This window comes from Meles meles, chromosome 3, assembly GCF_922984935.1.
Source record: "Meles meles chromosome 3, mMelMel3.1 paternal haplotype, whole genome shotgun sequence".
Classification (NCBI taxonomy): Eukaryota; Metazoa; Chordata; class Mammalia; order Carnivora; family Mustelidae; genus Meles; species Meles meles.
Window position 1 is genome coordinate 78,960,700 of NC_060068.1, and position 14,049 is coordinate 78,974,748.

General features: G+C 42.2%; 2 protein-coding genes across 4 annotated transcripts in view; both read left to right on the forward strand.

Annotated features, from left to right (window-relative positions):
* The window catches only part of ARSB (arylsulfatase B), a 167,532-nt gene extending 156,016 nt beyond the window's left edge, over nucleotides 1-11,516 (forward strand). The window contains exons 7-8 of the mRNA XM_046000902.1: nucleotides 7,791-7,913; nucleotides 8,719-11,516. Coding sequence (XP_045856858.1) covers nucleotides 7,791-7,913; nucleotides 8,719-8,984 — 389 coding nt within the window. The 3' untranslated portion in view covers nucleotides 8,985-11,516. The remainder of the gene's footprint in view (nucleotides 1-7,790; nucleotides 7,914-8,718) is intronic.
* Nucleotides 11,517-12,919: 1,403 nt separating this feature from the next.
* LHFPL2 (LHFPL tetraspan subfamily member 2) overlaps nucleotides 12,920-14,049 on the forward strand; it is a 241,859-nt gene continuing 240,729 nt past the window's right edge. For all 3 annotated transcript variants that reach the window (XM_045998990.1, XM_045998991.1, XM_045998984.1), the window contains exon 1: nucleotides 12,920-13,237. The gene's annotated coding sequence lies outside the window, so the exon portion shown is untranslated. The remainder of the gene's footprint in view (nucleotides 13,238-14,049) is intronic.

A 14,049-nucleotide genomic window follows, 5' to 3' on the forward strand; every position in this document is an offset into this window, starting at 1 on the left:
ATCATGACCTGAGCCAAAGGCAGAGGCTTAACCCACTGAGCCACCCAGGTGCCCCAAAAGAAGTTTAATTTTAAAAAAACACTTAAATTCCTCTCGTTCCTCCCTGTTGATGACAAGAAAAGTGATAGTTCCTCAGGCTGGCTTTTTACCCTCCCTGAGGCTATTTCACAGCCTACCAACCACCTCTGACAGCACTTGGCTCCCTGTCCTTCAGAGGCTCTCCATCACTGACAGTTTCTCCCATTCTTCAAGCTAAAAGTACCTTCTTCACCTTCTGTTTGTCCAATTTTCAGTGATCTGTTTCAGTGAACATCCTTGAGTGCTTGTCCTTAATGTACCTGGGCACTGGGTAAGGCCTTGGGGTTATAGGGCTAAGTCAGACCTAGTCTGTACCCTACATCCTTTTATGCTAGAAGAGGGATGGTGTAGTGGATAACAAAAATGTGTATCTTTCAGGTCCTGCCTCAAGTCCCACTTTCTTTGTCTGTCCTTCCTGTGTGCCTCAGCCTTTATCGACTTCTTCATACTGTTATCTTTTATAATATTTGCTGTCTGACCTTAATGATATTCTTCCTATGGTGTTTATTCAACCATTTTATGTGTGCGATCTTCCTAATTAATTTATATGATTCCAAATCCACAGTTCCCTCGTGTATGCTTTTCTCTTGTAGCTGTGACAAATTATCACAAACTTCGTGGCTTAAAAGAACACAGACATATTGTCTGACAGTTTTGTTGGTCAGAAGTTCCATATGGGTCTTATAGGGCTAAGGTCAGGGTTTCAGAAGTGCTGTATTCCCTTCCAGAGGGTCTAGTGCAGAATCCATTTCCTTTGCCTTTTCCAGGCTCTGGGGCCGCCCGCATTCCTTGGGTCATGGCCCCTCTTCCATCTTCAAAGTCAGCAACACCACCTCTCAGACCCATCTCTCTCTGACCAAAGTCAGGAAATACTCCCTGCTTTTATGGACTCATGGTTAGGTTGGGCCCACTCCGAGAATAAGAGATAAACTCCACATTGCAAGTCCTTACCTTTATACATATGTGCAAAGTTTCTTTTGCTATCTAAGGTAACATCCCACGGGTTTCAGGAAGGTTAGGACATGGACACCTTTGAGAGTCACTATCTTGCCCTTTACCCTCTTTTATACTTTTTTGTATTGCATATGAGATGGATGGGAAAAGAAAATATGCAAATACTAAAAACAATGACAACAGCTAATAATCTGTACATCAAAGTAGACTAAAAGGGGAAGGCGTTGTTGGAAATAAAGAAAACTTTTCAAAATTATAAAAAAGAGGAATCTGCCAGGAAATAATAATGGTTCCAAATGGGTAAGCCCTTAATAATATAATCTCAAAAGATAGCAAAACCTGGAGGAGAAATAAACAAATTCTCAGTCACAATAAAAAATTTTCTACATAATTCTCATTAACTATTAGAACAAGCAAACAAACCAAAAAGTCAGTACAGATGTAAAATATTCAACAGTATAATTAACAAACTATGATATTTATGGATCACTGCACCCAACAACTTGAGAATACATGTTCTTTTTTTTACATGTGAGAATGGAACATTATACAGTTGACCACATACTGGGCCACAAAGCAAGTGGAAACACATTTCACAGGATTTAAATCATATACAGTACATCTAACATGATTCTAAAGTTAGAAGTTTATTTTTTTTTAAATCCATGGATCTGTTTCCTAATCATAATGGATTTAAACTGGAAATTAGTAACAAAAGGATAACAGGAAATTCTCAAATGTTCGGACATTAAGAGATACCCTTTTGAATAATCCATAAGTCAAAAAGGAAATCACAATGAAAATTTATTTTGGTCTGAATAACAAAGATGCATATTTAAAGCTTGCATAATAAAAATAAATTGGTGCTTGGATGAAGATTTATAGTATTAAATGTATATAATAGAAATAGAAAATACTGAAAATTAAATACTTGGGAAACTATAAATAGAAGAGCAAATTTAGAGGTGCTTGGGTGGCTCAGTCAGTTAAGGATCTGACTCTTTGTTTTGGCTCAGGTCATGATCTCAGGGTTGAGAGAGCAAGCCACAAGTTGTGCTCCATGCTGGGTATGGAGCCTGCTCAAGATTCTCTCTCCTTGCTCTTCCTCTCTGCCCCCACTCTCTCTCTCTCTCAAAAAAAAAAAAAAAAAAGAAGAAGAAGAAGAAGAAGAAGAAGAAGAAGAGCAAATTAAGCCAAAAGGAAACAGAGAGAAGGAAATAATAAAGAGAAGAGGCAAATTTATGAAATAGAAAACAAACACACTATAGAGAGGGACTACTAGGTAAAATGTTGGTTTGAAAGACTAATAAAATCAATTAACCTTTAACAAAATTTATCATGGGAAAAAAAGTAAAAAGCACACACTGCCGATATCAGGAATGAGAAGATACTACTACAGATGTTACAGACATTAAAAAGATAATACAGAGATGAAAATTTGTATGAACTAAACAAATTCCCAAATATACTTTACCAAACTAAGAAAAAGAGAAATAGAAGATCTGAAGAGTTCTATGTCTATTAAAGAAATTAAATTAATAAATAACCTGCCCACAAAGAAAATTCTAGGCCCCCGTTGTTTTACAAATGAACTCTTGCAAATATTTAGGCGTAGCATCTATCTTACATAAACTTTTCAGGGAACACTTCCAGTTCCTTTTATAGGACCAGTATAACCTTGACCCGAAAACATGACAATATTTCAAGAAAAATTTAAGAGAGCAATTTTTGTCTTAAGCGTAACTGCAAAAACACTAAACTAAATGTGAATCCAGGAAATATAATCAATCCCCAACAGAATGTGAATCCAGCAAAATATAAAAATGAAAAGTATCATGATGAAAAGGGGTTTATTCCATAAATGCAAGGTTGGTTTAGCATTTAAGAATCAATAAATATAGTTCATTGTGTTAAAAGATAAAAGAATAATTATATGACATTTTCAGATGCAGAAAAAGTATATGGTAAAATTTAACATTCATTTATTATTAAAAAACGTAGTGAATTGGGAGTAGGATCTTCTTTAATCTGATAAAAAAGAGGATCTTCTTTAATCTGATAAAGCATAGCTACAAAAATTTCATATTGACATCATACTCAATAATAAAATATTAAAAGCTTTTCCCCAGAAATCAGGAATGAGATAGAAACTCTATCACTACTTTTATTCAAATTTATATTAGAGGTTTTGCCCAGTGTCACAGGGTAAGAAAAAGAAAACTAAAAGATACGAGAAGGGGAGAAGCAGTGTTATTATTTGCAGGTGACATGATAGGATGCATAGATAAATCCAAAGACTCTCTAAGCAAAAGGTTAGAATTAACAAATGAATTTTGCAAGGTCACAGGGAACAAGGTCAATATCTAAAAAAGCCAGTTATATTTTTATGTACAAGATCCAGAGTATGAAATCAATTTTTAAATGTTGTTTATAGTACTATTAATCCACATTATACAACTAGGAGTAAACATAAGGAAAGATGTGTAAGACGTTTCCACAGAAGATCATAAACTATTATCAAGAGAAGATACAGGGATCCACCACACTAGTGAATTGTAAGTCTCAATATTTTAAGATAGCAACACCCCCAAAGTGCTCCGTGGAGTCAATACCATCATAATCAATATCCCACCAGCTAGTTTGTGAAATTGAACAAGCTACTCCTAAAATTTTTATTGACAATGCAAAAGGCCAATCATGATGAAATCAGTCTGGAAGAACAACAAATTTGGGGACTTTACTGACAGATAGAAGAACATATGGTAAATCTTCAGTAATTAAGATAGTTTAGTATTAGCCTAAGGATAGACAAATAGACCAGTAGGACAGAACAGAAACTCTAGAGCTCAGCTGTCCGATGCAGTAGTCACAAGTCATGTGTGGCAATTTAAGTTTAAATTAATTTTGTCAGTTGTACTACTGCATTTCTCATGCCCAGTAGCCATGTGCAGCGAGTGGTCCCTGCGATGTACTGCACAGATAGAGAATATTTCCGTCACTAAAGAAAGTTCTGTTGGACTGTACTGCTTCGGAGAGACTCACCACAAATGGAAATCAGTTGTTTGACAAAGGTATCCCTGTCTTTTCAACAGTCTTGGTCAGATGGTAGCCAGCTTTGAAAAATGAATCTCGAGTCCTGCCTCGCTTCACACACAGCAGTCAGTTCCCTGTGGGTTCTAACTCTGAAAGCAAGAGGCTGTGGAACCTTCATGCAAGGGAATAGCATCCAGCAATGAAAATGAATAAGTGCTGGGAACAGGCTGAACCTCAACACCAAGGGTGAATCTCACGAACATTATGAGATCAGTTGGAGCCTGAGATAAAGAACACGCTGTGCGGTTTCCATTGACTCGAAAACAGGCAGAAAGAACTCATTGTTGGGAAGCAGCTACCCTTGAGAGGAGGATGGAGACTGGAGGCTGCCCACACGGGCTTCTGAAGTCCTAGGAATGTCCTGTCTCTTGAGTGGGCTGTGTTTACAGGAGTGTCCAGTCTTCATCAGCATCTTCTGTGCACTTTTTTCAATGGGTATTATTTAAAAATGTTTTTTATTTTTTTTAATTTTTTAAAATATTTTATTTATTTATTGGACAGAGAGAGATCACAAGTAGGCAGAGAGGCAGGCAGAGAGAGTGAGAGGGAAGCAGGCTCCCTGCCGAGCAGAGAGCCCGATGCGGGACTCGATCCCAGGACCCTGAGATCATGACCCGAGCCCGAAGGCAGCGGCTTAAACCACTGAGCCACCCAGGCGCCCTAAAAATGTTTTTTAAAGCAACTCTTGGATTGACACGGAAAAAGAAAGCTAATTCTTGCAGACTGAATGATTTTAAAAAATGAAGATTCTGTCTAAAATTCTTAGGCAACAATTTTAAGTCTGAAAGTATCAGCTATTGGGCATGGAGAAAGGGAGACATTGCTGGTAGGAGGGCCATTTGGTATGTGTTAGAAAGTTGGAAAGCTGTGCACCTTGCAACCAGACAGTTTTGCTTCTACACACAAATCCTAGAGAAACTTGCGCAAGGAGATGTGGAAAACAGTGCTCACGGCAGGAGAGTTTGTAGTAGGAAAAACAAAAGAATAATTGAAGTAACCGAAATGCCTAACAGAAAAATGGCTAAATAAAATGCGATTTTTTTTATAAGGTGAAATACCGAACAGTTAAAAGGAATATGTATACGCGAACATAATCAGAGAGCTCTAAAAATACTGTAGTGGAGGAAAAAAGCAAGTTGCAGAATATGTATAGCATAACATACACATGGACATTTTTAAAGTATAAAACAGGTCTAGATATTATTCTTTGATGCATGCATATGTCACTCTGTTTTTAAATGGCTATAGGCAGGATTCACTGTGCTCTGAAACCGTGATGGCAGCAGCCTCAGGAGGAGGGGACTGAGATTGAGGATGGGGATAAATTGTCACATGGAAACTGTCCCTTTGTTTTCATTGTTGTTTCCCTTTTTTTTTCTTTTTTAAAGCAAACATGACAAAATGTTAACATTCTAGGTGTAGGCTCACAGGGTGTTAGTCAGATTATTCCTTGTAATTTTCTCTTTGTTTAATTTCTCAATAAGAAAAAAGTAGAGTTGACATAATAGCACCTTCCGTCATTTAGTCTTACTTATTTATTGTTTAGGTATTTTATGTTCCTGTTTGTTTTAAGAAAAAATGTATATAAATATAAGTATAGCCAAGACAGCTGAATTTCCTCTCCTTGTTTATGTTTGCAAAGGATGCTTGTTTGATTTAACATTCTCTGGTATCAAAATGTGTCCTTTGTGCAAGCTTGTGAGGAGTAAATCATGAAGGCTCACAGTTGCACCCCAGTCTGTGTATTGAGAACGCATTTCCTACAATAGACATCCTCTGTGCCTCTGTCTCGGCAAGTATCTGTTTGTATTAGAGCCAAAATACCCACAATCAGGCAAAGAAACAAGAAGTCAAAAAGATCTGCTGTTTGGTGTTAACCATTTTTTGGTACGTGATTGTGAAGACTGAGGTCTGAAACCACTGATGTTTATTGGCTCTGTCTCCAGTATGTCCCTCCAGAGCCATTGCCACAAGACTGACCAGAGGAACGGGACCCTGTCTTTTCCCTCATGGACAGTGCTTCCCACAGGAAGCCCTGGGCATCAGCTCTGGCGGGGAGGAGGGCACTCTCAGAGTCTTTGTGACAGGATGGTGCAGTGAAGGACCAGCGGCCATGGTGGAGAGGGGATTGTTCCCACGATATCACACACACACACATGCACACACATACAGCTATTAGCCCTCGGGCAGGTGATCTGGCAGCCTTTGGAAGTGCACCCAAGGCGATTGCTGTGACCGTGTTTGAAAAGTTGGCAGGTAAATGTGGACGACTGAAAACAGAGTAGATGTTTTATAGTTAGTCCCTAAATCGAGACCTTGAAACATACACAGGTATGAGTAAGGTTGGGGCCTCCATACTTTGCCCTCACAGATCCACCAGGGTCTTTTTTTTTTTTTTTTAAGATTTCATTTATTTATTAGAAAGAGAGAGAGAGAGCACGCACAGCGGGATGAGTGGCAGAGGGAAAGGGAGGAGAAGCAGACTCCCTGCTAAGCAGGGAGCCCAACACTGGACTTGATTCCAAGACCCTGGGAATCATGACGTGAGCTGAAGGCAGATGCTTGACTGACTGAGCCACCCAAGTGCCTCCTTCACCAGGGTCTTTAACTAGAGTAGAACTCAGGTCTCTCTTGCTGCACCTTAGTCACTCCTCACAAGCAGGCCACAGAGGGAGTTATTCAAAAGAAGGAACTGAGCATGCTCGTTTCGGACATTTTATCTGTCTAATATGGGGGCCAGACTGTCCCCAGGATATATGTAAACACTCCAGTCTTCTCTCAGCTCTGAGGGAGCCCAGTGGGTGTCCAGCAAGATCAGTGATGGGTGGTTTAGTCTTTCTAAGTCAAGGATCAGTTAGTAGGAAGGCTTCTCTGCCCCAAATCTGAAGCTATCTTCTCTCCAATCAACTTTATCAGTAAGAAAGGCAATATTTTTAGCTCCAACCTTCTGGTCTCCACCTTTCAATTGGTTCCAAATTCAAGAAGGTGGGGGAGTAGGTACTATCAATTGCTCCCCTCAAAAACCTAATAATCAATTAGTATAAAACCCCAAGATGATATTAGTGTAATACATGATAATAACCAAGAATTTGTGTACCAATTCATTCTTAAAATCATAATTATCCTGGCTGAATAGTTAACTGAGCATTGCTCAGTTACTTTTAAATTTCATCAGTGTGGTTAAATAATTGATCATGGCATGATTGAACTCTCATGGCTTGAGACAGACTCCATTAAAATGTGCATGTTATAATCTATTCCATTATCTACATAGGGATAAATATAGATTGAAAATGTATTCATCTAATTCAATCATTTAATAACAAAAGGAAAAAAGGCACCCAGAAAACAACCCGCACTGCTGTAACAGAACACTGTTCCATATAAAGCCAGCTGTACGTTGGCAGAACGTAGTAATTTTAAGGATGAATTAGTGTTCTAATCTCGTTGGGATTCCTTTTATATTTGTGGTGGTTTATGACTGAGTTTAATGAACTATAGCTTTTGTTTATATTTAATAGAAGATTCATTTCTGTGGTGGGATGCGCATTTACACTCAGGCATTGAATAAAATCTAGTATTCTACAAGGAGGATATTAAATGTTAATTTATAACGATGCATTTCTGTAACAGTGATCTAATGCTTCTGCACTATTTCTTCCCAGGTCCTGGGAAGAGCCTGGCTCCAGCAAAGGATGATTCTACTGGTCCAGAAAATTTTGCCTTCAACACTTCTCTCCATGCTGCAATTAGACACAGGAATTGGAAACTTCTCACTGGCTACCCAGGTAGAATGCTGAGCATTTCCCCCCAGAACAGCGGGGAAAACTTTACCAAAGTGACAATTACCTTTTGCAGAACATACTTCTGGGGCCGCTGAGTGGGGAAGAATGGTTTGATCTGTCCTGACAAAAGAAGACTGAAAATTAACTGTAGGTGGGGGATGAAAGAAAGCAATGCCACCCTAAGGTGTCATGGAAAATAAGGATTTCAGAGATGTGTGGCTGTCGAGGACAGCACGTCTAGCCAGCAAGGAGAAACTCTGAAAGTCACCTCCTCAACCAGTTGCGTAGCTGAGGGAGGTGGTTGCTTTCCCTGAGCACATTCCCTAAAAGTGACGTCTTTTACATACTTTTAAAATGTGGGGTGTGATGGCTAAGACCATGAAGCCGTTAAGCAGTGTTTATAATGATGACATTCTTGGCATTTGTGGCCAGACAATTCTTTGTCTGGTAGCGTACCATGTATTGCAAGGTATCTTGGCCTCCCTGGCCCATTGGCACGGTATGCCAGTAGCACCTCCCTTAAGTCATTGTGACAACCAGAAATTCCCCCGCCCTCCTCCCCCACATGCACATACGCATGCGCTTTCCTGGCCTGGAAGCCCCTGATTGTGAAGCCGTGAACCAGGTCTAGTTAAAGCACCAGAAGTCAGTGTCTGAGACAGATGTAGATACTGCATCAAGGGCCGCGTCTTTTTTACGTGTTCCTGCCCGCATCCCCGCTCCGCCTTCTTCCGTAGTCTTCTTACTTGAAGTGTGAACCTGCCTAGGATGCTTCTCGCCCTGGTAAACCCTTGCATTTCTTTGCCAGGCTGTGGTTGCTGGTTTCCTCCACCATCTCAAAACAATGCTTCTGTGATACCCTCATCGGACCCACCGACCAAGACCGTCTGGCTCTTTGATATTGACCAGGACCCGGAAGAAAGACATGACCTGTCAAGAGACCATCCCCATATTGTCAAGCAGCTCCTTTCCCGCCTGCAGTTCTACCACAAACACTCAGTGCCTGTGCACTTCCCAGCACAGGACCCACGCTGTGACCCCAAGGACACTGGGGCCTGGGGCCCCTGGGTGTAAGACTTCTTCAGCCCCAGGGTACCAGACCACCTTTCTTTTACAGGTTGGACTTCAGGCCTTTACTCCTGTATCTCTCATCTCATTTTCTCTCCCACCCTGGGTTCCCCTGGCCTTTCTCTTGGTCCTCAATCATGCTGAGTTATCTCATTGCAACCCCCAGTGCATTTAAGAAGCTGATAAAACCTGGAACACTCCTGTTGTTGGCTAGGGTGTGTGTCTGGGGGAGAGGGTGGCCGAGTTCAACCTCTTGTTCCTGAGCTGTGGGACAGCTGGGAACTTGACTTGAAATAGGAAGTTCTTATTGAGTCCTGGAGGCTGGAACAGCTGGCTCTTTTTGCCTTGCAAGTCAGATGTTAGATCTCCCTCTGCCAATAGCTGGGTTTTATTGGAGTGCCTCATGTTTCTTGTAACAAATGTAGGGAGCAGACAGTTTTTAATGGTTCTGTTGCCCAGGGAATCTCCCTGTCTGTGAGAGATCATGTTCAGGCATTCCATGTGAATAACCCCCCTTGGTTCACCCCTCACTCACTCACCCTGTCACTCATCTCATCATGGAGCATAAGGCCCTTTTCATAGTTACGGTCAGCATGGCAATAAGCCTGCTTCTTGGTTTTGGTTATTACAATAAAGAAATGTGTTTTTATCCCCAGTTTTTTCCCCCCAGCCACTGCTCATTTTGTCTAGACTTCCTGCTACCCCCCTCTCCCCTGTGTTTCTTTTCCTAACCTCCTTTTGACTCAGTCATCCTGTGCCTGGGAAGGCTGCTTTGCCTCTGCACTCTGAGCACCACTGGTTTTTGAAAGACTGCTGTGCTCTGCCTTCCTCTGGCCTCTAATGTTGAAGCTAGAGCCCTGCCCGGAGAAGGTGATCAAGTCTGGCTCTGCAGACATGCTCGTGGTGGACACAAAGGGGCTGGGTGGGTGATGCTCAGGTCTGTGTCATCTGTTTGGGGAAGACGTTTGTAAGTTGCCTGGAGTTTATTGTCATGGTTGTGGCTTTGTCTCATAATGTATTACAAGTTGCATGCTATTCCCTAGCAATGAGGAGAAACCCCAGGAAATAGTAACTTTGTCTTGGGATGTTGGAAGTGGGAAGTTTGAAAGGAAATGGCCAGCATCTGAGATGATGGGCCTCAGTAAAGCAAAGGAGGCCACATCCATGTTTCCCTTATTTTCACTTTTACTATTTGTATTGAGGTTCTGGGGTGGGGGAAAGAGTACGTGCAGTTGGGCCTGCCAGCCCTTTCTTAGTTCCACTCATGTCCTACTAATGCAGATCAATCCAGATTAGCTCTCAAGAATGTCAGACTCTGAGAACTATGTGCAAAATCTATACTCTTTTTCCCATGAGCTCCACTGTGTTTTTCACTGCTCGTCACCAATGCCTGGACCAGTGCCTGTTACAAAGAATCAGTCGGTACTTTTTTTTTTTAAATGAATGAATGGACAGTTGAACAAATGAGAAAGTTGCACACCATGCAAGTGCAGTGAGCTAAACACATCCTCCAACTGTTGCTTTTCTGTTTCAAGCTGCCCTCCCGGGGTAGGCGCAGAGTATGCATCTCTGGATGGTCACAGACACTCCATAGTGAAGCCATAATGTCCTCTCCAGGGGGGAAAGGAGAAACACGCCTGCCAAAGATACTCTTTTGGCAATAACCCTCCGTTCTATTTTTCGTAGGACACTGGAAACTAAAACCAGCCAATAATGTGTGATAGGTACTTGTGTAGTTGTCCTCCAATTCAGTAGCAATATTCTCTGGTCACTACTAATGTTCATAGTAGTAAAACAAGATGATTGGAAGGAAATGGTGCTAGAACTAAAGACACGTATTGCCAACCTCTCCCCCACTCCTGGGTTGACAAACAGCTGGTCAAAATGCCATCACCTAGCACCCCCACACCTGTGGCAGATACCATGAACTAACTGAGCCCAGATATTTCTCTGGATCCTTCTAATCCCAGTGTCTGTTAATACCAAAAGACTAGAGGCCATCACTACAGGACACCTGTCCGCCCTCCCTGCTCTGCCCCCAGGGCTGCCCCGGTTCTAGTCCATTGGTGGCCAAGTACAACATGGGTGTTCTACACTCTGTGGATTTAAAGGGAGTTGTAAAAATTAGTTGTTGTAAAATTATCATTTGAGATTTTATTTTATCCCTAGTAGAATATATCTTGTTAGGTTTCTTTATTCTGTGTAAGAATGTGAATAGATTCATATTAATGTTTTTCACTCCAAATTCCCTTTAAAGAAGAGTTTTATTGACTTAATTGTTTTTCTTTGTTACTACATGATTGTCCCAGATCTGAGGAACAAAAAGTTACTTTATCCTTTAAGATAGTTGGGGAGTTTCCATTTGAGCAACAAGAACATTCTGAAACTGGACAGTGGCGCTGTTGGCACAACATGCCTCTGAATTGTATACTTTAAAGTGGTTAAAATGGTAACTTTTATGTAATTTTACCACAATTTTTTAACACGTTGGCCCATTTTATGGTATGTAAATTACATCTCAATAAAACTATTAAATAAATAAACATAGCAAAAATATCAGAACTGAAAAAAAAATGTGTCAGTCATTGCCCACAAGAGTGCAAACTATAAAGTAAGTTATCAGAGGAAGGTCAGGAGGTTAGGAGTGCTTATAAAATGTTAAGAAGAGTGACTTTTTCTCTATTGCTGTATGATAAATTACTCCCAATTTTAGCAGCATAAAACAATAAACATTTATTACTTCACACACTCTATGGGGTCAGGACTCTAGGAGTGGCTTAACTGGGTGGGTCTTGCTCAGGGCCTCTCATGGGATGATAGTCAAGCAGCTGACTTGGGCTGTAGTCATCTGAAGGCTTGTTTGGGGCCAGAGACTCCACTTCCAAAATGACTCACTCACAAGGCTCTTGGTTGGAGGCCTCTGTTCCTTACCCTCTGGGCTTCTCCCCAGGCTGCTTGAATGGCCTCACATATTGAAGTAGTTACTATTCTCCCAGTCACCACTTAAACTTTAAAATCGATTTTTTTTCCCCCACGTGAAGAATAGCCCCAAACTTGAGCAGATTGGTTCATTTTCAGGTGGTCAAAAGACCTGCTCACTCGGCCGCCATCCTAACTGACTGCCAGGAGCAGGTAGGTTTGAACAGCTGCAGAGGGGCCTACCCCATCACTTTCACCTTTGTTCCATTGCCACAGGAGCCACCTAACAGGTGGCACAAAGCAAAGGAGGGATGACTCATGCTGCCCGCGGCCTGACTCCAGGACTTCGGACCATCAGGAAACCGGAAGGGCAATTTAATTCTCAAACTATCTCACCCAAGTTACAAATCATTGAGCTTAAGATATCTCATTTAATAACCTTTATTATTTGTCTGACAACAGAGATGAAACATACCACTGCAACAATTTTAGAAAATACAGAAAACGCAGAAAAGGAAATCAGACAACCCACAAAGCAGCCACCAAGAAACAGCCACCTTTAACTTTCTTTCATAACTCTTTAAGAGAGCAATTAAAGTGGCCCACCTCCCAGACTGCTTTTCAAATCCCACTGTGCCCAGCTGAGCCCTCACTGGAGACTCAAGATGGTAGAGAAATAAAATGACACCTGTTTTGAACCGCCTCATTTTAATCCCATGAAGGAAGTAGAGATCTGCCCGGGCTTTTTACTCCAAGGGGACAGGATTTCACACACACTTCACACAAACATATGCTCTTTCTCTCTCCCTACACCACCTCTTCTCCAGAGGCCTCAAGAGTTAAGGGCCTCCACACGCCAAGGGACTTCGAGCAGTCTAGCAAACCAGGAAGTAGGCGCCTGCCTTCAGACCAGAGTCTTGCCCTGTGAAGCAGAGAATATCAGTGCGCGCACGCGCACACGCACACACACAAGCGCGCGCATGCGCCCCCACTTCAGGAAAACCTGTCTTAGAGTGCCTTTGTTTACATTAAGTGAATCAGAACTGGAATTGCTTCTTATGCCAGCATTTTGTAACCGGGATTATTCAAGTCCACACTGCGATATGAGTGAGGAGAGGGCCACCGATGTCAGCAAGGAAGGAGGGTGGGAGAAATCAGACTCCCCGCCAAGAAGCTCGCCTACCAGGGAACTCCACCGGCGGAGGTAGTCCCGGGACAGGCCTACAAACCGGAAGTGAGGGGGCAGGGCCTCTAGAGTCAAAAGAAACGCTGCGTGGCGTTTGCCATGAGGAGTCGTTTAGCTGTCATTTTGGCTTCGTATCTACACACCCAGGAAAACGGTATGTTCTTTCTGAATGAGCTCTTTTTAAAATGAAGCCCTTTGATTAGAGGGCCCTCTGAATGTGTTAGAGAAACAGCTGATTTGTTTGAAGAATGTTCCTTGTTTGGACTTCACGAGAGTGGGCTGGTTTTCCTTGGTTCATAGACCAGGGCTTAAATGAAAGCGTTTGGGCTTAACACATCCCGCGGGTGGAACTCTGAGGCTCCCACGTGCAGGACTTTAGGACAAGGAGAAGGGCCTGTCTCACTGGGCCCCGCGTGTGTTCTGTTACGAGGTCCACCTACTCCTTTCCTTCCCAAAGCAGCTTATGCTCCCTGGGGACACGGTACAGGAGGGCACCCTAGCAATTCCCCAAGCCGCTAGAGACCCCGGCCATGACTCTGTTGCTCAGGTAGGGCCTTTCACTGCTGGGAGTCCTGACTGTCTTTTCCTAAAATGTACGCTCCTTACTAAAATAACGTAAAGTGATGCTTTTTTGGTCACTATACTAAAGAGAAAATGAGTGTCACTGGTAATCATAGAAATGCATACAAGGAATACAAATCGCTCTTAAACCTGAGCCGGGAACTATTTCTGGCCTGGAAGAAAAGAATTAAGTAACTGTGTTACTCTTGGCTCCTGAAGAGTGAATAACTTCTTCACTATGTGGTTCAGTGTCATGGGTGCCAGAGCTGTGACTCGGTGACACTGGCGTGGAGACAAGGAAACTCCCTGAGGGCAGGCATGCCATTCTGGGGACATGAGATTAGACCCTGTGGGGGTGCTGAGAGCTACTCAGCGGTGACCAGAACTTCCCGAGGTGCTCCCGTC